Source organism: Phaethon aethereus (assembly GCF_964289735.1).
Source record: "Phaethon aethereus genome assembly, chromosome: Z".
Lineage (NCBI taxonomy): Eukaryota > Metazoa > Chordata > Aves > Phaethontiformes > Phaethontidae > Phaethon > Phaethon aethereus.
In genome coordinates, this window is record NC_138577.1 from 26,915,700 (window position 1) to 26,940,597 (window position 24,898).

A 24,898-nucleotide genomic window follows, 5' to 3' on the forward strand; every position below is an offset into this window, starting at 1 on the left:
ACAGCCCGAAATCGGCTCAGGGGCGCGCCCGAGTGGGTCCGGCCCCGCCCGCCGCGGCCGTAGCCCCGCCCATTTTGGAAACGCGTGCTGTCCGTCACCGGTGGCCACGGTAACACATTGGGGCGGGGCCGCCGGCAGCCAATAGGGAGGCAGCGGGCAGACAGTGAGCTGGGGCTGCTGGGAGATTTAAACGCGCGGCGGCGCGCTGCGCCACACACTTCGTTTGACGTTTGCGCAGGTTGTGGTGTTCCGCTATGGCGCTTAGGGTTACCAGGGTAAGTGCGGGACGGGGCCGGTCGGCGCGTAGGGGAGGGGGTGGCGGAGAGGGGTGTCCCGCCGCGGGAGTGGTGCGGGGTCTCGGCCTTCCCTTCCCTGGGGCGAGAGGAGGCCGTGCGGCCCTCTGGTGTCCTGCTCCCTCCTTCCCGTCTGCCCAGAAACCCTCCAGTTCCGCGGGCGGAGAGGGCCGCAGCAAGGAGCTCTCCCGAGCTCCTGTGCTCACCTCGGGCTCGGCGGGGGGGGCGGAGGGGCCGAGGTGCTGGTGGTGTGTGCGCGCGCACTTCTCCTTCCCCGGGGGCATCCCTCGGCCCCCCTTCCAGCCTCACGCTCGGGCGGGGTGCAGCCCCCCCAGGTCTGCATTTACAGCTCTCCAGCTTCGGCGGAGTGCAGCCTCTCCCCGCCCCCCCGCCCCGGTTCAACCCTCCCCCGGTTCCCCGCCTACAGGTCTGCGGTTTGGGGGGCAGCCGCGGAGCTCCTGCAGTGCCGCTGACCGCCCCGCTCCCCCCAGCAGGCTCGTGCGGCGGCCAAGAAGAACCTGCAGCACCCCGCCAGGCGCGGGGGAGCGCTGTCCGTCCACGCCATGGAGCTGCGGCCCCGCACCGCCCTGCGGGACATCGGCAACCGTGTCGCTGAGCCGAAGATGTGGACTGCTGCCAAGCAGCCGGTGGTGGAAGAGGGCTGCGGGCAGGAGCCGGCCATCAAGCCCGTGCTCCCTATGCCGCAAGAGAAGATGGCTACCAGGAGGACGCTGAGGACCACTACCAAGAAGGAGGTGCCAGCGCTGGAGTCCAAGGCGGAGCCTTCCCTGGACTTCCTGGGGCCATGTGCCCCCTCCCCAGCCCTGGGGAGGGGGCACACGGTGGGGGGGGCACGCTCTGCGGTGGTTGGGTGCAGTGCACCCCATGGCTGGGTGCACACAGAGCTGCGGATGGAGGTGCTGCCCATACTGATCCCAGATTTTCTTGCAGTTAGGGCCTCAGTCTCCAGTCCACACAGAGGCATCTGGATGTGCCCTGTCAGAGGACCTGCTGTGTCAGGCTTTTTCAAATATCTTGCTTGATGTGGAAGATGTAGATGAGGATGATGGTACTGATCCAACCCTCTGCAGCGCCTATGTGAAAGACATCTACAAGTATCTGAGAGACCTTGAGGTTGGTAGGAGTAGGTCAGAATTGCAAAGGGCATCTGTTGACACTTAAGGTGAACCTGTCACTATAGGTGTGGCTGGGAGCTGGTATTTGCTTTCACCTATGGATTTTCCTGAGGCACTAAGTGATCCCTCAATGTAAAATACAAGATTAAATTGAGCTGGTAACATAAACAGATGTTGGTTGTTAGACCAACCAACTGGTGGTACTAAGTATCATTCTCTTTCTAGCTCACTTCTAGTAAAGAAACGTTGTGCCCTGTGGCCTACAGCTATGGGCTATGTCTGTACTGAACCCCTTAGAAGCCTTAAGATGCAGCAGAGGCTTGGCATTGCAAATGCCTCGTCTAAGTGACTAAATATTAACCCTGTTCCTTCCACATAGGAAAATCAACCTGTCAGACCCAAATACCTGGCTGGCCAGGGAATCAATGGGTACATGCGTGCCGTGCTAATGGACTGGCTTGTACAAGTACAGCTGAAATTCAAACTCCAGCAGGAGACATTGTACATGGCAGTTGCTATCACCGATCTCTACCTGCAGGTGAGTCTCTTGCCCAGTGCCAGGCAATGCTTTTCCCCTAAGCTAAAGCACAATGTGCATTGGTCAGTAACACTATACATGGTTAGACATGTTACCTTTAACAAAATACAGCTGACTGTCAAAGGGCATTTGATGTTGAACTGTATGCACCACAACCCCCTCAGCTATGAACAGTGACTTGATATATCAAAACTGCTTACTTCTCTCTCTCTGATTTGATCTCAAAGCCTTCTAATACCCTTGCAGATGCTGACAGAGGTAACAGATGATGTACAGTTATTCTGTATATGCCAGTATGAACATTCTGCCATACAAGAAATTTCACATTGGCTACCTTAAGAAGCTTTGTTCTGAGCCAAGTCATTTAGATAAATCTTTACTGTTTCTTACTACAGGACAATGTGGTTCACAAGACTATGCTGCAGCTGGTGGGTGTCACAGCTCTTCTCATAGCCAGCAAATATGAAGAGGTGTTTCCCCCTCATATTGGAGACTTTTCCTATATAACTGATAACACTTACACAAAACTTCAAATCCGCGAGATGGAAAGGAAGATCCTGCAAGCCCTGGACTTCGGTCTGGGTCGCCCTCTCCCTCCGCACTTCCTAAGGAGGGCTTCAAAGGTTGCAAAGGTAATGGTGAGAATGTGTACTATTGTAAACAGTATCTGTAAAATGCAATACTTGACTGTGGAAGCTTGTTAAAATGGTTCCAAACTTCTGAGTACTGCAACAGTCTAGCAACTGAGCCTGGTTGAGACCTGTCTCCCATGCAGGAACAGATCTTGTTTGTCTGCTTTCAGTCACTTGAGCAATACCCACCCAAAACCAGACTTAAAATTCCTGCCTGGTACTGCAGGTGACTGCTAGACTGCTGTTGAGAGGAGTGGTCCTAGACTATGAGCAGCTTTAAACAGCTCAGAACTGCTGTGTGATAAAGCCCCTTGAATTTCAGAGCCTATAGGTCTGAAAATGTTCACTAAGGAAGTATTTCTTCCTGCTTGGCTAAACAAAGGCTTGACAGGATGCTCTTGCCTTGGAGATAGCCAATACTCTGACTTATTGCAGGTGAACTCCAAGCAGCTTGCTCTGGCTAATTACCTGATGGAGTTGTCTATTGTAGACTACGATATGGTTCATTTCCCTCCATCCAAGACTGCAGCGGCTGCTTCCTGTTTGGCTCTCAGACTCCTTGATGGATGTAAGTGGGTAAGTCATGCTTGTCAGACCACCTCCTAGTTTGGGACTCTGTGTGCCTGTGTACCAGCTTAAAAGGCCACTCTGGGCTTAGTGCATGCCTACTGCTTTCCTTGTGGTATCTCAGCATGTTCTTGTCTTCCTGTGGCCCATTATAAGGGAACAGCAGTAGAGCAGTAATTGTTAACCCTCCCCTATGAGACAGAAGACTGCAGTTGCCCAAGCCCAACAGAAGACAAAGAACCCAGTGTACTCAGACTAGACTAGAACAAGGCTTCTAGAACAATTGTCCTGGTTTTGGGATAGAGTTAACTTTCTTCCTGATAGCTGGTATAGTGCTATCACTATTGGATTTGGGATGAAAATAATGTTGATAATGTACTGATATTTTTAGTTGTTGCTAAGCAGTCAAGGACTCTTCAGCCTCCCATGCTCTGGCCTGCCACAGATAAGGTGGTGGGTGCTTGGAGTTCAGAGAGGTCATGGCCAGGACAGCAGACCCAAACTGTCCAAAGGGATATTCCATACCAAAACTGGGGGAGTTGTCTGGGGAGGGGCTGCAGCTCAGGAACTAACTGGGCATTGGTCAGTGAGTGGTGAGCAATTGTGTTGCCCATCACTTGTTTTGTATATTCTTTTATTATTATTCTCTTCCTCCCCCACTGTCCTAAACTGTCTTTACCCTTTTTTCTGATTTCTCTCCCCATCCAGCTGCAGTGAATGGCAGTGTGGTTTGGCTATGCCAGGTGAAACCACAACACTAATGACTCCCCTTCCTTTCAGACACCAACTCTGCAACATTACACATCTTACACAGACAGTGACCTTCTTCCAGTTATGCGGCACATGGCGAAGAATGTACTACTTCTGAATGATGGCATTAGCAAGCAGAGGGTAAGAATCTTGCTGTGTGTATGTGGAGTATGTGTGGTTAAGTGTCAATAAGTGGTGATCTGAAGCTGGCTTAGCTTAGCCACTGCTGTCAGACCTGCTCAGTTCAGCTAAAGGTCCCTATCTTGGCAAAGTGGCCTGAGCCAGTTGTGAACTGGTCTTGGGTGCCAGCATGGGCTTGCTTGACCTCATGGGAGCTTGGAACAGTGTAAGTTTATGAACAGGGTAAACTTAAGGAAACTTACTCCTCTGCAGGCAATCAAGAACAAATATGCCAGCAGGAAAAATGTCAAGATAAGCACCATTCAAGAGCTGGGCTCTTCTACCATACAGGATCTAGCTCAACCTCTAATTAGAAATTTTTAGTTCATATATGAACTGACACAACATTGGAACTATGTACCATTTCTGTATATATATAAACTATATAATGTTTTATTTGTGCATGTTTGCCTTTTAATAAAGCACTTTAGCCTTTTATCTATGTTGTTTGTTATTAGTCCAGTTAACTTTCTCCTACAACCATGCAATCTATGTGGGGGCTGTGAACAGTGGGAGGCATTGTGTACTCTTTGGGACTAGCCTGGCTGAGTTTACTGATCTGGTACAGGCAGGAATGTTGGCACAGGCTCGGGCTAATGCGGTGGCAGAGAGAGTGCAGCTCTACTAACTCATAGTTACTAGGTAAGTTATTCACAAGAACATACTACAGTAAATATCAAGTCTACTTCTAGAAGAAGGCTGGTCAGAGCGCTGTATCTGTCCTGACTGAGAAGTGGTAATTGTTCCTTGCCTACCCCTCCCCCCATCTTTTTGTCTTTGCCCTGCGTACCTTCTGTTTATCTGTGTTCCTGTGCCCGCTGCCGCTGAAGGGTGCTTTACTGGGGAATAATCTCAGCAGCCAACGCATGTCCTGTTGATGGCCGTAGGCAGCCCCTGTCAAACAGGGGGCTCGGGCCGAGGCCTGGCTGTCACCGGGCGGCGCGGGGCTCCCCGCCGGCGCTGCCCCGTCCCCCCAGGAAACCCCTACTCCTCCCATCCACGGCCCCTGGCGGCCGAGCGCCGAAACGTCGATACGGAAAGAGGACCAGGATTGGCTGGAAGCATTTGTGGGGTGCTTGGAGAGCCCCGCCCGTCCAGGCAGAAGCAATCTGTGGCCGCGCTGCTGAGGGGCGCGCGCGGGAAGTTTGAAGAGGCGACCATGGAGCCTCTGCAGCAGGGGCCAGGCGCCGTGGCGGTGGTGCAAGACAGGCCGGAGGCCCAGGTGACGATGAAGGCGGACGTCCTCGCGCTCCTCCGGTCAGTGCTGAGGGGGCCGGGGAGCTTGTGGGGTGCTGGTGGCTGCGAGTAGGTAGGGGTGGGTGTGAGGGCCGGTAGCTGCGGCCGGGGCGCATGGTCTGATCGTTATCACTTGGCTTCTGTTCCAGCCTGAGGGACCAGATGAAGCAGCAGCTTATGGAATGCAGCACCACAGTTCATGCCAGTAAGCTTATCCCTACTCCAACTCCCTCCAACAATCTCCTGTGCTTCCTCTTAATGTGATGTTACAGTGATAAAGAATGTGATGTGGCTAACATTTATATCTTCAAAAATTATTTATCATAGACTCTTTGGGTTGGAAGGGACCTTCTAAGGTCATTTAGTCCAAGCCCCCTGCAGTGAGCAGAGACATCTTCAACTAGACCAAGTTCCTCAGAGCCCCGTCCAACCTGACCTGGAATGTTTCCAGGGATGGGGCATCTGCCACCTCTCTGGGCAACATGTGCCAGTGTTTCACCACCCTCATTGTGAAAAATGCCTTCCTTCTATCCAGTCTGAATCTGCCCTCTGTTTAAAACCATTACCCCTTGTCCTATTGCTACAGGCCCTGCTAAAAAGTCTGTCCACATCTTTCTTAGAAGCCCCCTTTAAGTACTGGAAGGCTGCAATAAGGTCTCCCCAGAGGCTTCTCTTCTCCAGGCTGAACAACCCCAACTCTCCCAGCGTGTCCTCATAGGAGAGCTGTTCCATCCCTCTGATCATTCTGTGGCCTCCTCTGGACCTGCTCCAACAGGTCCATGCCTTTCCTGTGGTGAGGGCTCTAGAGCTGGACGCAGGACTCCAGGTGGGCTCTTACCAGAGCAGAGGGGCAGAATCACCTCCCTCAACCTGCTGGCCATGCTTCTTTGGATACAGCCCAGGATATGGTTGGCCTTCTTTATGAAAAGTGCTTGTTGTAATAATGAAATTTTTTTTCTTGGCTGAGCATATTACTGTGTTTGGTAGATGGCTGTTGGAGGTATGTTTGAATGTGTACAAAATGTCCATGTCATTATTGCTTGCTGCCCTTTCTCCTCTTGGTTTTTCCCTTTAGACTGTTCTTACATGTGGTGATGGTTTTCAGGAAATTGATCACTAGGGCTGAAGTCTTACCAAAAGTCTGCCAAAGTGTTTGGCAGCAATACTGATTTAAGGTGTTTCTTCTAGTTCCCACTGTGTTCCTGTTGCCTGTGTCCTCTTCCACTGAACCAGCCAGCTGCATATATAGAGCAATGCTGTAAGCCAGCTCTGGCTAAAAAGTGCTAAATGGAAATATTTTAAAGACTGATTATTTCTTTGATACAGCTGATTGATACTGTAGTGTCACTAACAGTGGAAGAGATAAGGCATGGAGGTAGGAATAAGAAATACCTTGCCAGGATAGCCATCAGACTGCTTATCCTTTATGCTCTGTAGACTGGATTTAAAAGATTCTGTGCTGTTTTTACTGATGTTCATTCTTTGTAGGTCAAGACACTTACCTTGACCACATCATTGAAGAAAAGTTTATCAAGAGGTATGTCACTGGATAACTTCGAATTTTTGATGTATTTTAAAATGGAGAAGGGTTAAGAACTGAACTTGGAGGCTCTCTTTCAGTTATTCCTTCTTAATAAACCTCTGTATTAACAATTAGTATTTTGCAGGAGTCTGGTGAAAATAAAGGAAATTACGAGCAAATACGGGAAGAAATATTTTACTTGGTCTCCTAAAGTAGTTCTATAGCTGATGTGGCTTCTAAATTTGCAGTCCTCCTTGTAATGGATAGAATTCACTAATATAATTTCATGTGCTAAAATACCCCGGCCTTAATAATTTATGGTTTACAGGAAAAAGTCTTACTTTAGACACATAGGGAGCAAGCTAAAAATGTGACATTGCTTTTAATTTTTCTGTTATCTTCACACTGTTTGGGGTTGCTTGTTGCTTTTTTCCTTCAGTGCTGTACAAGATGTGGAAAAAGATATGGAGGAAGTAAAAGTCTCTTTCCAGAACAAGACATTAGCCTTGCAAAGGTAGAATTTTGTTCCTCTTCGGATGTTTTCTGTTTTTTTCTGCAGACATACATGAATATATACATAATTCTGATTAAAATAGGATTTCAAAGTGATATGGTGTGTTACAAACATGAGAGATTGTACCACTGAACCGGTAGGAATGTAGGTGGAAATACAGAATGTGCCATGTCCACATGTTTTTTTGAATACTTCCAGTGATGGTGACTCCACCACCTCCCTGGGCAGCCTGTTCCAATGCTTGACCACTCACTCCATAAAGAAATTTTTCATAATATCCAGTCTAAATCTCCCCTGGTGCAACTTGAGGCCATTTCCTCTTGTTCTATCACTAGTTACTTGGGAGAAGAGACCAACACCTACCTCACCACAACCCCCTTTCAGGTAGTTGTAGAGAGCCATAAGGTCTCCCCTCAGCCTCCTTCAGACTAAACAAACCCAGTTCCCTCAGACGCTCCTCATCAGACTTGTGCTCCAGACCCCTCACCAGCTTCGTTGCCCTTCTCTGGACATGCTCCAGCACCTCAACATCGCTTCTCGTAGTGAGGGGCCCAAAACTGAACACAGGATTTGAGGTGTGGAGTACTTGCATAATATACCATAATAATATAATATGTTCTCTCATATGCCATGGAGAACAAAATATTACAAGTTGAAATGCATAAATGCAAGTGTTCCTGCAAAATTGTGGAAGTCTCACCGTATAAATCAGTAAACATATTTCTTGGCAGTATTTCACAAATGCACATGAAAACTGGGAAGTTGATAACTGTTGTATGGTTCCTGTGTTACATGGCTGTTTGTTTGAATTCCCACCTTTGCCAAGCCTCCCTTTTGCACACTCTGGGATTAATGGTATCTGAGCATGTTTGTCAAGAAAGGAAGGAGTTGTCACTCTCACAAATAATCATTGAGATGCTTTTCTTGTCCTGAGAGTTAAGACCCATTATTTAAGCGTGGTATTTGAAGTGCTGATTTTTTTATATATATACATCATTCCAGTGTGAAAGTGGACATAAATGGAATGCTGGAAAGATCTCTTCTGTTACTTACCTAAATGTGTGTGTCCCAGTTTCATATCAGTTCTCATCGCTTCTCATCAGTTATGTTTCTTCCCACGCTATGCAGGATCCAACTTACAGTTGCCCTGAGAAACAAATTGAAGCAAAATGATAATGACTCACGGTAAGGTGTTCTTGGGTAAAGAATGGCTAGAAAGGAATAGACTTTCACAGTTTGTGACCCATTTCTACATTACTTTTGCTGCACCTTTTTTAAAAGCAAGCTTCCTTCTAGTTTTGACTGAATGATATACTGTCCACCTTCTGGCTAGAATGAGCATGATCAGACTTCTGACACCCGGGGTAGATTTACATTTGGCTCTGAATTAACCTTTGATTACAGAAGACATAATTTTTGATTCACTAGTGAGAACTGTACTTAAGAGTTTGTCTTTAATGCATGAGTTTTCTGCGATTATAATAGTTGAGCTCACATTACATGCTTATAACAGCACCTTGCCTCTGCTTTGCTGCCTTCATTAATTACGTAGGAGCTTTAGTGTCCTTGAAAAAACTGAAAGTTTCAAACATGTTTAAAATTAGCTTTTAATTTCCTGTCTAATATTAATGGTTGCACACATATGAAGTGTAATATGATAAGTTTAATTTGTTGGAAATACAGCTGAAAACATGGCGTCTCCATGATGTCTCTGCCATGTACTGGAATTCAGGAGCTTCAATTCTTAGCCATTATGTGGCTAGGCTTCCTTGACTCCTTCCAAGCTCTGTGATTTCAAATGTTAGACAGTCTTAACTGAAACATTAGAGAAACTGAGAGGGTGTGGGGGGTTGACCCTGGCTGGATGTGAGATGCCCAACGAAGCTGCTCTACCACTCCCCTTCTCAGCTGGACGGGGGAGAGAAAATGTGAGAAGCTTGTGGGTGGAGATTGGGAAAAGGGGAGATCATTCAGCAATTACAGTTATGGGCAAAACATTAGATTAGTTTCCCCAAAACGAAAACATTTTTTATTGTCAATCAAAATCAGACTAGGATAATGAGAAATAAACCCAAATCTTAGAACTCCTTCCCCTTACCGCTCCCTTCTTCCCAGGCTCAACTTCAATCTCAATTTTCTACCTCTTCCCTCTGAGCAGCGCAGGGGGATGGGGAGTGGGGGTTATGTTCAGTTCATCACATGTTGTCTCTGCTGCTCCTTCCTCCTCACAGGGAGGACTCGTACTCTTCCCCTGCTCCAGTGTGGGGTCCCTCCCACAGGGCAGAGTCCTCCACAAACTTCTCCAATGTGAGTCCTCACAGGCTGCTGTTCTTTATGAACTGCTCCAGCCTGGGTCCCTTCCACAGGGTGCTGTCCTTCAGGAACAGGCTGCTCCAGCATGGGTCCCCCATGGGGTCACAAGTTCTGCCAGCAAACCTGCTCCAATGTAGGCTCCTCTCTATGGGTCCACAGGTCCTGCCAGGAGCCTGCTCCAGGGCAGACTTCCCACAGGGTCACAGCCTCCTTCAGGCATCCCCCTGCTCCAGCATGGCGTCCTCCCCAGGCTGCAGGTGGAGATCTGCTCCACTGTGGAGCTCCATGGGCTGCAGGAGGACAGCCTGCCTCACTGATCTTCTCCACAGGCCTTAAGGGAATCTCTGCTCTGGTGCTTGGAGTCTCTCCTGCCCTTCTTTCTGCACTGGCTTTGGTGTCTGCAGAGTTGTCTTTCACATATTCTCACTCCTCTCTCTAGCTGCAAATGCTGTGTACTGTTTTTTCCCCTGTTCTTAAATATGTTATCCCAGATGTGCCACCACTGTTGCTGATAGGCTCAGCCTTGGCCAGCAGTGGGTCCATCTTGGAGCCAGCTGGCACTGGCTGTATTAGACACAGAGGAAGCCTCTATCAACTTCTTACAAAAGCCACCCCTGCAGCCCGCCCCACTACTGCAACCTTGCCACACAAACCCAATACAGAGGGAAATAAGGAGACTATTTTGCCCCTACAACAGTACTTCATGTAATAACTGTAAAAAAGAAAGGGTGCAGTTTGTATAAAAAAAAAAGCATGCTTTATTTTGGTTTTAGAGGAGTGGAGATTTTTTTGTTTAATCCAAATAACCTTGATTGAAAATTTATGCTGTTGACTCATATTAAGGGTCTTAAGGTGTGCACCTGTGTTTCCTTCTTTAGACTGATCATGGAAACTATGAAAGACATAGTAATGCTCAGCAATGAAGTAATTGAGTGTCAGCAGGTAAGTAGCAGTTGGTACCTTCTGTTGCTGTTGTGCAGGTCTACCAACCTCAACATGGGCAGAAACGTAATTTAAAAGTAACGGGATTGTGCAAGTCATCTGAAGCTGAATAAGTGGCCCAAACTGTGCAGTTTTTACTGGTTTACTGGTGTTAAGATTACTGACATGATTATTTAAAGTGTGTAAGTAAGAAAGTATGCTTCTGTGGGTAGAATTAGCATCTTTCAATATTTTCTGGAGCTGAGAGTCTACGAAACACTTTTTTTAACACTTTTTTCTTTCAGCAAGCACGTGAGAAGGAACAGAAATTGACTGACGTTAAAAGGAAAAGACTCTGTAAGTGTTAGCTATCTTGACTGTTTTACATTTGAATGTATAGTTCATATTTTAAAGTTTTTCTTGTAGCAATATTAATTTACATCAAGTAAAACTGCAGAACTCTCAACACTTATAAATTCTGAAAAAAGTAGGAAGTACTGTAAAAATGAGCTGGTATGTTGCCTACTTGAGCATGAGACTGACACATAATGAGATGCAAGAAGACACTTAAGTGTGGTTGTATTTTATTTAGCACAGGATCCCCAGAAAATTATGCATATTAATTTAAATCAGTCTTACAACACCTAAAGGATTTTCTTGTCAGACTTTATGAAATATTTACAGAATAGGGGAGGGTATTTACTTAAAAAGAACTCTTGTAATAGTATGTATGTTGGTATTCAGTAGGCTTGTTAGTGAGTCACATTTAGATGTGAAGTCAATCTTCAGAACTTAAGGTAAATGTTTTCTGAATGCTCCTAGTGTCATATGACCAGGTTTCCCAACACTTTTCCCAGCTATTGTTTCATGCATAAGAAGTGATGTATATGTTGATGGTAATGACCAAACACAATGAAATATCTGTCTTCCTAGGAAAAAATGAACATACCGAAGATCTTCGGAAATAAAGGAAGGAATGCTGTGTCAGCATTCTTTCAATGTATGAACTGTCCCTAAACGGCTTTATTCAGCCTGTAAAAAGCTAGTAACATACACTGCTATTTTCCATACATCCCTTGTATGACTTTGGAGTTTGTTTTCAATCAAATTTGAAAAAGGGGAAAGGATTTTAAACACCTGACTATGAAAATTGTGACAACCAAAGATGAGGTGTAGGACAGATGTTCAAATTACAATCTGTCTGATGGAAATGCAGACAGCATACAAAGTAATCTGTTTTGCTAGTAGCCAGGGAACCAATTGATGTACATTGACATAAGGTAGCCACAGCACATGTTGCCGCTTGTGTGAGAGGAGTATCCTGGGATATATAGAATCATAGAATAGTTTTGGCAGGGACATTTAAAGGTCATCTAGTCCAACCCCCATACCACCAATAAGCAGGGACATATTCACCTAGATCAGGTTCCTCAGAGCCCTGTCCAACCTGACCTGGAATGTTTCCAGTGATGAGACATCTACGGCCTCTCTGGGCAACATGTGCCAGTGTTTCACCACCCTCATTGTGAAAAATGCCTTCCTTCTATCCAGTCTGAATCTACCCTCTTTTAGTTTAAAACCATTACCCCTTGTCCTATTGCTACAGGTCCTGCTAAAAAGTCTGTCCCCATCTTTCTTATAGGCCCTCTTTAAGTATTGTCAGGCTGCAGCAAGGTCTCCCCGGAGCCTTCTCTTCTCCAGGCTGAACAACCCCAACTCTCTCAGCCTGTCTTCATAGCAGAAGTGTTCCATCCCTCTGATCATTTTGGTGGCCCTCTTCTGGACCTGCTCCAACAAGTCCATGCCTTTCCCGTGGTGAGGGCTCTAGAGCTGGACGCGGAACTCCAGGTGGGCTCTTACCAGAGCAGAGGGGCAGAATCACCTCCCTCAACCTGCTGGCCATGCTGCTCTGGATGCAGCCCAGGATACAGTTTGCCTTCTGGCTCATGTCCAGCTTTTCATCCACCAGTACCTCCAAGCCCTTCTCGGCAGGGCTGCTCTCGATCCCTTCATTCCCCAGCCTGTACTGATACCGGGGGTTGCCCTGACCTAGGTGCATGACCCTGTACTTGGCTCTGTTGAACCTCATGAGGTTCACATCAGCCCAGTCATTGAGCTTGTCCAGGTCCCTCTGGATGGCAGCCTAAGCATGTCAACCACACCACTCAGCTTGGTGTCATCTGCAAACTTGATGAGGGTGCACTTGATCCCACTGTGTCATTGATGAAGATATTGAAGAGTACTGGTCCCAGTATGGACCCTGAGGGGTGCTGCCCATCACCGATCTCCATCTGGACATTGAGTCATTGACCATTCCCCTCTGGATGTGACCATCCAAACAATTCTTCATCCACCCAACACTCCACCCATCAAATCCATCTCTCTCCAATTTAGAGACAAAGATGATGTGGAGGACCATGTCAAAGGCCTTACAGAAGTCCAGACAGACAACATCAGCAGCTTGTCCACTGCTGTGGTCACTCCATCATGGAAAGCCACTAGGTTGGTCAGGCAGGACTTGGCCTTGGTGAAGCCATGCTGTCTGTCTCAAATTGCCTCCCTGTCCTCCATGTACCTTGGCATAGCTTCTAGGACAATCTCTTCCATGATCTTCCCAGGCACAGAGGTGAGGCTGGCAGGTCAGTAGTTCCCAGGGCCCTCCTTGCTACCCTTTTTTAAAAATGGGTGCAATGTTTCCCTTTCTGCAGTCTGCAGGGACTTCACCTGACTGCCAGGACTTTTTAAATATTGTGGAGAGTGGCCTGGCAACTACATCAGCCAATTCCCTCAGAACTCTGGAATGCATCTCATCAGGTCCCATAGACTTGGATATGTTCAAGTTCCTCAGGTGTTCTCACACCTGACCTTCTCTTCCAGTGGGAGGGACTTGGCTCTTCTAGTCCCCATCTTGGAGTCCATCCCCTCGAGAGGTGTGGGAAGAGAGACTGCCAGTGAAGACTAAGGCAAAGAAGTCCTTGTGTACCTCAGCCTTCTCCCCATCTGTTGTTACCAGTTTGCCAGTCTTGCTCATCAAGGGGCGTATGCTTTCTTTGACCTTCCTTTTCTGGCTGACATACCTGTAGAAGCCCTTCTTAGTATTCTTTGCATCCCTTGGCAAGTTTGGCTCCAGCCGTGCCTTGGCCTTCTTGACCCCAGCCCTACACAACCAGGCAGTGTCCCTGTACTCTTCCCAGGATGTCTGTCCCTGCTTCCACTGCCTGTGCATTTCCTTCTTGCCCTTTAGTTTGACCAGCAGGTCTCGACTCAGCCATGCTGGCCCCTTGCCTTCTTCCTTTCCTGATTTCTTATACCTGGGGATTAAGAGCTCTTGCGCTCTCCTGAAAGTGTCCTTAGACATCTGCCAGCTCTGTTCTGCTCCCTTGTCCCTGAGGGCAGTTTCCCAGGGAGTCCTATTGACTAACCCCCTGAAGAGCTGGAAGTTTGCTTCCCTCAAGTTCAGGGTACTGACTTTACTCTTTGCCTGCCCCATATCCCTCAGGGCTGCGAACTCCACCAGTGCATGGTCAGTGCAGCCCAGGCTGCCTCCAATGTTGATGTCACCAATTAGCTCACATGCCTTGGTGACCAACAGGTCCAGTATGGCTTCCCCTCTGGCAGGGCTGTCTATTGCCTGGCACAGGAGGTTATCCTCCGTGCACTCCAGGAGTCTCCTGGATTGCCTGCAGCTCACTGTGCTGCTTTTCCAGCAGATGTCAGGGTGGTTGAAGTTCCCTGGTAGGATGAGAGCCTCTGAGCGTGATGCCTCCTGTAGCTGGAGTGAGAAGGCTTAATCATAGACTCCCCTTGATCGGGTGGCCTGTAGTAGACACCAACCACAAGGTTCCCTTTGTTGCCTGGGTCTCTGATTCTTACCCATAAGCTTCTGACCTGCTTGTAGCTATTCTTCAGAGAAAACTCTTCACACTCTATCCATTTATTGATGTAGAGGGCAATGCCTCTGCCCCTCCTTCCTAAGCTGTCCCTTCTGAACAGCCTGTAGCCATCGATAGCCGCACTCCCATTGTGGGATTCATCCCACCAAGTTTCAGTATTGGCAACCAGGTTGTAGCTTTCTAGCAGCATGGTGACTTCCAGCTCTTCCTGTTTGACAATGCAGTGTACATTGGTGTAGAGGCACTTCAGCTGGGCTGTCAGCCATGTCACCCTCTTAGAGGAACACCCCTTAATCCCTTTGAGGTGTTTTTCTGGTGCAGCCATTTGAGGGCCCTCACTAGTCTCCTGTCCCTCTAACTTTGGTGTGTCATCCCACAGGTTGTCATGGGTAAGCCTGATATTACTCTTGTCTCCCTTCAAGTCTAGTTTAAAGCCCTGTCAATAAGCCCCGCTTGCTTGCAAGCAAAGTCCCTCTTCCTCCTTTGAGAAAAGTTACACTGGAGGGAAGGGATGGAGTGTGAAGTTTGGGTTATTGTGGTTAAAGTGCTTTAGATGTCTGTGATGAAAAAACATATCTTTAGTTCTACTGCTCCTTTAACTACTTCTTAACACTTCTTTTTCCTAATAATGGAACAGCACTAAAAATAGCTGGAGAACAGAAACTGCTGCAAATTCAAACCATGATGAAAAAACTCAAGGAAGAACAGGCAACTACGAAAGTGACCAAAATGCTGGAGAAGACATGTGGTAACTTACAAAAAGAGAGAGAGATGATTGCAGTAATACAAAACGTATTCCAGGTAATGTAGCTTTTAGAAGGAAGTTTGCAGTTTTGCATTACAGTCCAGATAACATAGTGTATGGTAAATATAACTTCAAACAAAACTGTTTTCTAAAAACTTTAAGGATGATAATGGAAAAACTGCTGTGTGAAAGGAAAACTTTATTATTTTAAAGGCTAAAAGCATGATATTGTCACAAACTTCTTTGGAATAATTATTTACAGACTTTAGGGGCAGTCTATCAATCTATCTTTATTGCTTTGTTCACTCAAAGGTATGAAAGTAATGTATTTTCTCAGAGAATATCTGTCACAGCAATGGCTGTTTTTCCTTACACTGAGAGTCACCACTATACCCCCTCCACACCCTCATCACTTCCCCCATGGGGTTAGGAAAAATAAGTGGGTCTTGATACTAATGAGCCAAACTACTGCTCCCCAGTCTGCCCCTCCTGACTACATGTGCTTCTCTGTGTCACCCATTGCAGCCTTGTGAAACCTTTGGCCTGCAGCCACAGCCAGTGATGTAGCCTTCAACCTTTTGGTTACCCACATATTTGATGCTGCTGACTAGTCTGTATCCATGCAGCTGGATGGCTGCACATCTGGAGTGTGGAGTCATGCAAAGTGAGGAAGAAAACCTCATGAATTTGGATAGGGTGGAAGGGCCTCCTGCAGCATCCTTTGCTCAGAGGGACTCTGCTAAAGGTCACATCCACTGTGCTCCAGTCTGGTAGCCTGCATCTCACTGTGTGACTTGTCCTGGTTCCCTCCACCTGGCCCCAGAGATCAGGGAATTAAGTACAAAGATGGGAGGAACAGTGAAAAGTAAATTGCAATTGCAGTGCTCTTGGGTTTATCAGCAAACAGGTTATGAAGTCCCAGTTAAGTGTGCACAAAGTTTACTTAAATTTAGACTGGGGAAAAAGGAGATCATATTTGAGGGCTTTAGTTACACAGGATGTAACCGTGCTGTGGATTTGGAAGAATTTCAAGGACAGAAAAAGGGCCACACATCTTTGTATTGCATGTTATGTCTACTACTAGTTTGCATTGACTACAATGTTGCATCTCAAATTGAGAATGAGAAATTAAACGTTTTAGTGGGTTTTAGATCAGATTTTTAGAATTATCTCCTGATTTTGTGTTTGTGAAATCTTCTGAGCCCTAAGTAGAGGCAATCTTTGGTTAAATTTAATAATTCCCATTTTTAATCCAGAATGGTAGGGTGAGAATGTTAACTGTTATCTTGTGTTTGAGGCAAACTTTATTTCCTGTGTTTAAAAAAAAAAAATCCCAAAACCCTATGTTTTAAATTAGGGATAGTGTGCAAGCACCTCCAGGAAGTTCAGAGCACCACCTATTTTTGGCTTATATATTTACAATATATATGACATTATCTAAAATGATAGTTCCCTTTCTCCTCTTTCCCCCCCATCTTGCCTACTTCAAACACTATGATGAACTTCAAGGGCTTCCAAATTAAGAACTAAAAAAAGATGGCTTTGGGGAGATTTTACTAGGTATAATGCTTTTTAAAGGCTTTTTAAAATTTTTCTTTCTTACAGAATATCATAATTGGAAGCCAAGTTAACTGGGCAGAAGATCCATCTTTAAAGGCAATTGTTCTACAGCTTGAAAAAAATGTTTTTTAATGAGTCAGGAGAAAGAGCGTTTAATTTTATGCAGTGTAGGTGATCAATGTTCTAAACTCGATAGATCAACATGCATCATGAAATCACTGTTAAGTATTTGAAAATATTACTTTTATGGAAGTTGTCATTCTCCCCATAGACGTAGAATGTCCCCACTTAACTCTGTGAAATCAAATTTAATTCCTGGTACACAATAAGTGGTTGAAAAGGTAGCATAGCTCATTAAAGTACCTGAACGCTCACTTTGTAGCTGTCCTGTCCCAAGTGCTCATCTCCCTCTGAAAAGCAGTAATTACACAAGAAAGAAAAATAATTGCTATTTTTCAAGCTTTCATGTAAAAGTGGGCTGAAACCATGGCTATGCTGTTTCTGTCTGCTTCCCCTGGGAACCAGCAGGCTGCAGCGCCCAACAGGCTCTGTGACCCTTCTCTGCCCCTGTGGAAAGCCCAGACAGGAAACTTAGTTAAGTTCGTCTTTGGGGTTCTGTTTTGTTTTTTCTTAATGAGTTATACAGAATTTTAAACACGGGAAAGTGTATGCTTTTAAGTCACTTGTGACAGCTACATGCTGATTACTGCTAGATGCTCTGCTTAACTAGATGCAACCTTTACATGCTATTCCATGTACCAAAATATGACAAACTTAGGTAAAATGGAAGAGCAGACTGCATGCTATTACTATGCAGCTAAAGCAGTTTATTAATTTTTTTTTCTGTTGGCAGGCATGTTTTATGTTTGAAGGAAATTGATGAAGTCCTAGTGTGTAATGTGTTAAAATGTTACTGCTTTTGAATTATTTTTATGAGCTTTTAAAAGGCGGATAGCATGCTTCTTAATGGAATAAAAATAAAACGCTGTCTTAAGCCGGTTTTGGGTTTAGTTTGTTGGGTGTTGGTTTTTTGGTGTTTGGGTTTTTTTTCTTTTTAAGTTTTAAGTGCTGTTTTGCCGTAGCCGTATTTTGGCCGGGCCACGACGGGAGAAGCACCACCCACAGCGGACGTGGCCACGCCCTCTGTGGGCGGTTCCTCGCCCGCCGTAGGCGGCCGGGTGCTGCACCTCCGGCGCGGGCGGTGAGGAGCGGCGGTTGGGGATACTCACCATGGGCAGTAAGATGGCCGCCGCCACTCGGGCCGTTCAGGTAACGGCGTTCGGGATCCGACCCGAGGAGGGGGGCGGCTATGGCCGGGAGCCCGGCTGAGGCGGCGGGCCTCGCCTGGCGTGTTGCCGCCGAGGCCTTGAGGCGGCCGGGGCCTGAGGCGCCGCTGGGGAGGCCGGTGTCCTTGGCGCGGAGGAGGAGGCGTGCGGTGGGGCCCGCCCGCTGTCGCTGGTTATTTGACGCTGGTGCCAGGTTCTCGGTTACAAAAGGATGCGAAGGTGCAGCCCGCAGCATTTTGTCTGCCGTTTAAGCTCTTTTTCTAAGCCATCTCCCTTCAAGGTAAAGGTGAGACATGGAGTCTTCCGAAGTTGTGTTTCAAAAATAAGCAGTGTGGCTTCGACTACTAAACCTTACAGTTTATAGCTTTTTCTTAATGGAACTAGTCAGTCTTGTCCAGACAGCTGAATAAATATGTACAGGCAAAGCACAGCTAGCAGTTCTGTGTGCTACAATTTTATAATTGCATTTATGCAACTGAGGTAGCAGTTTCTGCACGCACACTGATCGCTGTGAGAAAAGGAACAGAATGCTTGTTACTGCTCTGGACACTAGGGTGGGGGAATATTTTTAGAGGTGAAACTTCTCCTGGGGTAATCATAGACCTTTAATAAGTAGTAAGTTTATCAGAGTGGTGGTGCAGAAAGCGGCAGTATAGAAGTGGTTGTTTAATGTGTTCTATGTTCAGTTTTATTAGTGCAAAGGTAATGTGTGTCTAGAATTATATTTTACTCTCCTTGTTTCTCCTACTACCTTGCCTTGTTCTAGGTAGTCAAGCCACATACTCCGTTAATTAAGTTCCCAGACAGAAAAAGTAGTCCTAAACCTAAAAGTAAGTATTTCATCTATAGATACAACTTGTGCCACATTTCTTTGCATTATATGTTTTATATAAGAACCAGTACACAATTCTTCTGTTTCAACTATGCACCTCAGCTGATTTTGGGCAGGGTTTCTGAAACATAGTTGTGTTTAGTTTAAAGGCAACTCTTTGACACTTTCATTTCAGACTCTGTACAGCTGTGGGAATTGACATAATAGATGCTTGTCTATTTCTTGGTCAAGGCAGATTCACAAACATTTCCAGAGTTGTTTTTCTAATATGCAAAGTCTATTTTTCCAAATACTAATATTTGCCAGAAATTACTATGCCCACATCAGTTCAAAGCAGCTTTAAGTATTCGGTGATACTTGCAGAAATGATGTTGCATTTTCCTCATTTCTTCTTTTCTTAGTGTGTGCTATGTATGTGGTACTATGTATGTGGTATTTAAAATCATGATTATAGCTGGGATAGCTATCCCACTGTATAGTTTAAGAAGTATTTCCTTGTGCTACTAATTAATGCTGAGAAAAAATTAATTTCATTGCAATCTTTGACATTAATTTTTACACATATATTTCTGTTGGTATTTATAGGATTCCCAATACTGTTACATTTAAACACCAAAGTTTTATGAGCATTGTTGTTTTAATACTCCTTTTGAGTCAACAAAGTATTTGAAAGTGTCATGGTTTAACTTCAGCCAGCAACTAAGCCGCACACAGCCATTTGCTTGCTGCCCCCTGGTGGGATGGGGACAGAATCGGAAGCGTAAAGTGAGAAAACTCATGGGTTGAGATGAAGACAGTTTAATAGGTGAAGCAAAAGCCGCGCATGCGAGCAAAGCAAAGTGAACCAAGCAATTCATTCACCACTCCCCATCAGCATGCAGGTATTCAGCCATCTCCAGGAAAGCAGGGCTCCATCACACATAATGGTTACTTGGGAAGACAAATGCCATCACTCCAAATGTGTCCCCCCCCTTCTTCTTCTCCCAGTTTCATATGCTGAGGATGACGTCATATGGTATGGAATATTCCTTTGGTCAGTTGGTGTCAGCTGTCTCTGCTGTGTCCCCTCCGAGCTTCCACTGCACCCCTGGCCTACTGGCCCGTGGGGTAAGACACAGAAGAGGCCTTGACTCTGCGTAAGCACTGCTTAGCAATAACTAAAACATCCCTGCGCTATCAATGCTGTTTCCAGCATGAATCCAAAACGTAGCCCCATACTAGCTACTACGAAGAAAATAACTCTATCCCAGCAAAACCAGTACATTTTCCACCCCTTATTCCATCCCATTTGTGTCATGCACAGGTACCACACTATCCAATACAACCTCATTAATCACCACCCCCCTTGCCATGCTTTCATATAATACATAGCTATCATTCCCTTAGTCTGTGGACCATGCCTGTAAAATGTCTATAAAATGCCCACAGATGTCCACTGAGTTAATTTAATCCATGACTTTGGGCTCCATCTGTTATGGTGGTCACTCGGAACAGGAGAGGTGATGTGTTGCATGATGTTTCTAGGCACCAAAGGTAGGTCAGGTCAGTGCTGCACTTGCACTGCTCTTGTAAGGCTTCTCTTCTACTGGTTTGTGTGGTTCCTGCTATAGTAATTCCCATAACAAGCAACTCACATGCTGGGTTACAGCAATTTAAAGGTATTTCCATTACCATCTCTACCCCTGGCCCCTTTGGACCGGACCATTGGGTTTAACATTGCAATGAACTCCTCTTGCCCCTGCTCTGGCTTGGACTTATCCACAGACTGCAGTCCTATAGGGGTGTAAGTGGAGCCTTACCTGTCAGCCACAGTCTCTCCAGTGGCATGGACTTACCCACAACCACAGTTGCTTTGAGGCGTGCCTGTTATGACATGGATTTATCGTTGGGCCACAACCCCTTCAGAGGTATACCTGCTGTAGCACAGACATAACTATGGCCACAGTTGCTTCAAGATGTATCTGTTCTGCTGTGGACTGATGCACGGCCACAGATGCTTTGGGCTGTCCTGTTCCTGTGTGAACTTACCCACAGGTCTCAGGCCCTTCAACTTGAGTTCACGCTGGAGTTCCTGCCTGTCCACCATAGTAGCACAGAAACCGCAGTGATGCCCTGGCCAGCTGCTTGGCCATTGCTGTTTATCAGAATGTTCCCAGACACAGCACAGTAAGATGTAGGCAGTTAGGCAAACAGCAGAAGAAAAAGCAACCACTGATGAGCACTACAGTCTAATATAAAGGCAAGCAAGCCCAGGAGCCTGTAAACAGCAATAACAGCTATAAATTCGATCCAGCACATTCCAGTCAAATCTGTCATTATCTTTGAGCCCCATGTTGGGTGCCAAAAAGGACTGTTGTGGTTTAACCCCAGCCAGCAACTAAGCACCACACGGGCACTTGCTCACTCCCCACCGATGGGATGGGAGAGAGAATCAGAAGAATAGAAGTGAGAAAACTTGTGGGTTGAGATAAGACAGTCTCAACTGTCCCAGCTGCATCCCCTCACAACTTCTCGTGCTCTCAGAGCCTACTCACTGGTGAGGTGAGAAGCAGAAAAGGCCTTGACTCTGTATAAGCGCTGCTCAACAGTGACAAAAACATTATTGTATTATCAACACTTTTCAGCACAAATCCAGAACATAGCCCCATACTAGCTACTATAAAGAAAATACTAAAGTAGGCGGTATCTTAAGACGGTCTGTTATGTTATTCTCACTACTTTAGAAATTATAACCATACCACATTATTTGCCACAGCATTATCACATTTGTGATTTAGCTTTTGTTTAGTTTATCTGTTAACATTACGAAATATCTACAGTACGTATCAGTGCCACTTCTGACTCAACTGTGAACTCTTTAGGATCTATGTTCTGCAATAACTTTCTGTCAAAATTCTTTATGTTCAGACAAGTGCACCACTTCTCATGCCTGTGAATTGCTTTCGCAAAGGCTTGAAAATATGTTACTTACCTCTTTGTCTTCTCTGCATCAGAAGATTTTTGTGACTGTATCTTTTAAGTATGTTAGACTTTTCTACCTTAACCAGGTTCTGTCATCTCATTAGTAAATTGCAATCTACTTCATCTTGCATGAATGCTGTAGCAATAGCTGAGTTTCACTGTACCAGACTGTTGGTTCTACATAACCAGAGCTCTGCAGATCAAGACTAAGCTTGTAGGGCCTTTTTTTAGTCTTTTACAGTATTGCTACTGCAACGTGATGGTCTCAAACAGGGGAGGGAAAAATACAGTAGAGACTATATCTGAGCTAAAGCCACAGCAGTATTAAATCTGATTCTGGGTTTTGACTGCTGATGTTTTTAATTGACTAATGCATCTACTCCAACTGCACTTCACACTGAAACATAGAACAGAGGAAAATCTTTGGTAAATCTGTAGACATTTCTGTGGTGTATGAAACAAACTGGGAGAAACTGTTTCTTGTTTCTTCATTTATAAGGTATATTATTTCTTGAAACAAAAATACTTTGCTCCCCGTTCAGAATCTGCTCCTTCTGATAGGCTCTCTTCCTTCTTCCTCTGTTTGGGACCTTCTGTTGTTCCTGTACCACCTGATCAACTTGGGACTTTTGTATACAGTCTTCTGCCTGAGAACTTCTGAATATGCCTCTCAGTGGTGCTTTTTTTTCTTACTGATGATGGTTTGATCACATTGCAGCAGATGTTTGATGTCCCAATCCTGCCATTGACTCAGACTCACTATGGCTAAAACTGGCTCCTCTCCTTTGTCCTCACTGATCTTCTTGGAGCCAGGAGGGAGAGAGGCAGGTGGTGCTGTGGTATTTTAACTCCTCACATTCGTTGACTCATCCAGTCTTGATGCTACTTATTTTACAATTATATAGTCCCTCTGTCACAGCTGTTTGGGTGTTGCATTTGTCTTCCTCATTTTTCAGGAGCACTGAGAAGGACTTCCTGTGGAAGCATTCGGCTTTTATCAGGTGTTTGAACCTTATATATAAAGGTCTGAGTGCTTACGAAGTAAGCATATTGCTGTGAGACTCCATCCAGCCTGGTGGGGTAATTGTGTACTTCCATTGTAAAATCAGCCATGGTGGGACAGACGTAAGGTTCAGAATGCTGACTTTGACAGCCCTGCCCTTTTGTCATCTCTTCTCCTATCCTCAAACTCCTCTTCTCCTATCCTCAAACTCAAGGCAGCTTCTCTAATGTGAATTCCTTGAGCCTAGCTCCTGGCCCTCGCCTGTAAAGTAGTTCATGCGCTCCTTGGTCTCTGCATTTCATTAACATTGATTGCTGATGCCCAATGCTTGGTGGTCATTCTGCACATCATTAATAAAATTTGGTATGCCATTTTGTAATATAAAAAATGGGTAGAACACTGCATTGCATGTCGTGGTATGTCATAGCTGTGAGCTTTATCTTTCTATAAGCCTCCACCTTTTTTCCACTTGTCTGGCTTTACAGTCGCAGTAAACAAAAAGCATCATCTCAGTGGATCTTAGTTATTTGTCTTAGTTACCTTTCTACATAACTGCCTCCACACACACATTTATGGCACTTTATGCTTTTTCCTTAAGTACAGCTTCCCAGTAAAAAAGCCTTTGTTAAGATATATGCTGATTTACGATTCTATTTCTAGATGCTTTCTTTTACTGTCAGAATTTTTTCACTGTGCTCTTGATACATTTAACAAGAATGCAGGTTGTGAGAAGTAGAGTGTCTTAATTATTTTAAGTATTTGTTTTAATGAAGAAAATTGTCGGTAACTGGTTACTTTATTGGTTGCTCATTAATTTTACAGTCTTGTTATATCTCTGTAAATGGTTCTGCAATCTGGGTTTCAGTACAGGAATCTCTACAAGCAAGTGTGCCATCTCTCCATGCTTCAAAAGCACAGGAGTCTGTAGGAGGCAGATCACTGGCATTTCAAAATATCTCATCTGTTAGTAGAGTACAAGGTACACCTGACACTTCTGAATTAGCAAGAACCTTACCTCAGAAATACAGAAGGAAACTTATGTCAGATGAAGAGATTGAATTTATTCAAGTAAGTTTCATTTATTGGTGTGTATTGTCTGTACCTACCTAGCATTTAGCTGATTTCTACACCTTCTTCAAAGTTTCAAATATGGTATTGCATTGTAATTCTTGGTAAGGGTGCACTCCTAGCGTTCATGGCTTTGATGCATAATACCCAAACTACAAATTCTTAATACACAAGGTACCCAACTCTCACTAATCAGTAGTTTGTGGTATTGCTGAGGGGAGAGAAACGGACTTAAACATGCAGATAGCTAGCGATAGTTGTAGCCTACATTAATCACCGTCACTACTTGTGTTGTAACAGCTGTTTCATGTGCAATTTCAATGTACTGGACAAGAGCACAGGAGTCTGCTCTTACATCAGCAAAGGCGATTTGGACTTTGATCACCTGGTGATCAAAGTCCAAAATCATTTTTTGTAAGTTATTTATTAGTAAGTTAACTCTTGTATTTCTAGTAGTGGAAACATTTTGTTCAACTAGATATAAATATTTTCTGCATTATTTGCAAATAAGCATTGTACATGAAAGGCAAGAAAAACCTACTCTTGTTCTGTACAGTTCTCAGTGTTGTTATTTTTGTATTCTCTGAAAAAAGCAGAGCTGTTGCTGATAGATGCTGGTGTTTGACACTCTGTGCATGTTCTTACATAGTTTAAAAATCAATGTATAAATCTGAAGTTAAAACTAGAACTCTGTTCGTTTGTAATGGTGCAAAAGATTTTATCTCCATTGCCCATTCTTCTAGTGGACTGTATTAACTGTCCGCTTTTCTTTTACAGCGTGGAGGTCCAGAATAAGTATGGACGATAGTTCGTTGGCCACTGTTGAAGAATGAAGTATTGCATTCACAATAAAGTCGTTTCCTTAATATTACAAATGATTGTATACAAATAGCTTAATAAAAACCTGTATGAAGGGTGAGGAGGTTGGAAGAACACACTATGTATTGA

General features: G+C 45.1%; 3 protein-coding genes across 3 annotated transcripts; all 3 read left to right on the forward strand.

Annotated features, from left to right (window-relative positions):
• Window positions 1-254: 254 nt before the first annotated feature.
• On the forward strand, window positions 255-4,420 carry CCNB1 (cyclin B1; the record flags this gene model as incomplete). The annotated part of the gene is made up of 8 exons (XM_082013767.1): window positions 255-275; window positions 788-1,135; window positions 1,245-1,427; window positions 1,809-1,967; window positions 2,363-2,599; window positions 3,035-3,175; window positions 3,947-4,057; window positions 4,310-4,420. The coding sequence occupies 8 exons, from the start codon at window positions 255-257 to the stop codon at window positions 4,418-4,420; spliced, it is 1,311 nt and encodes a 436-aa protein (XP_081869893.1).
• Window positions 4,421-4,973: 553 nt separating this feature from the next.
• CENPH (centromere protein H) lies at window positions 4,974-16,932 on the forward strand (the record flags this gene model as incomplete). Its single annotated transcript, XM_082013768.1, has 9 exons — window positions 4,974-5,353; window positions 5,482-5,537; window positions 6,821-6,869; window positions 7,294-7,368; window positions 8,497-8,553; window positions 10,560-10,623; window positions 10,908-10,959; window positions 15,133-15,296; window positions 16,846-16,932. 9 exons carry the CDS (start codon window positions 4,974-4,976, stop codon window positions 16,930-16,932), a joined length of 984 nt encoding a protein of 327 aa, XP_081869894.1.
• Window positions 16,933-18,030: 1,098 nt separating this feature from the next.
• KGD4 (alpha-ketoglutarate dehydrogenase subunit 4) lies at window positions 18,031-24,825 on the forward strand (the record flags this gene model as incomplete). Its single annotated transcript, XM_082013464.1, has 4 exons — window positions 18,031-18,069; window positions 18,853-18,916; window positions 23,748-23,950; window positions 24,728-24,825. 4 exons carry the CDS (start codon window positions 18,031-18,033, stop codon window positions 24,743-24,745), a joined length of 324 nt encoding a protein of 107 aa, XP_081869590.1. The 3' UTR covers window positions 24,746-24,825.
• Between the last annotated feature and the right edge of the window lie 73 nt (window positions 24,826-24,898).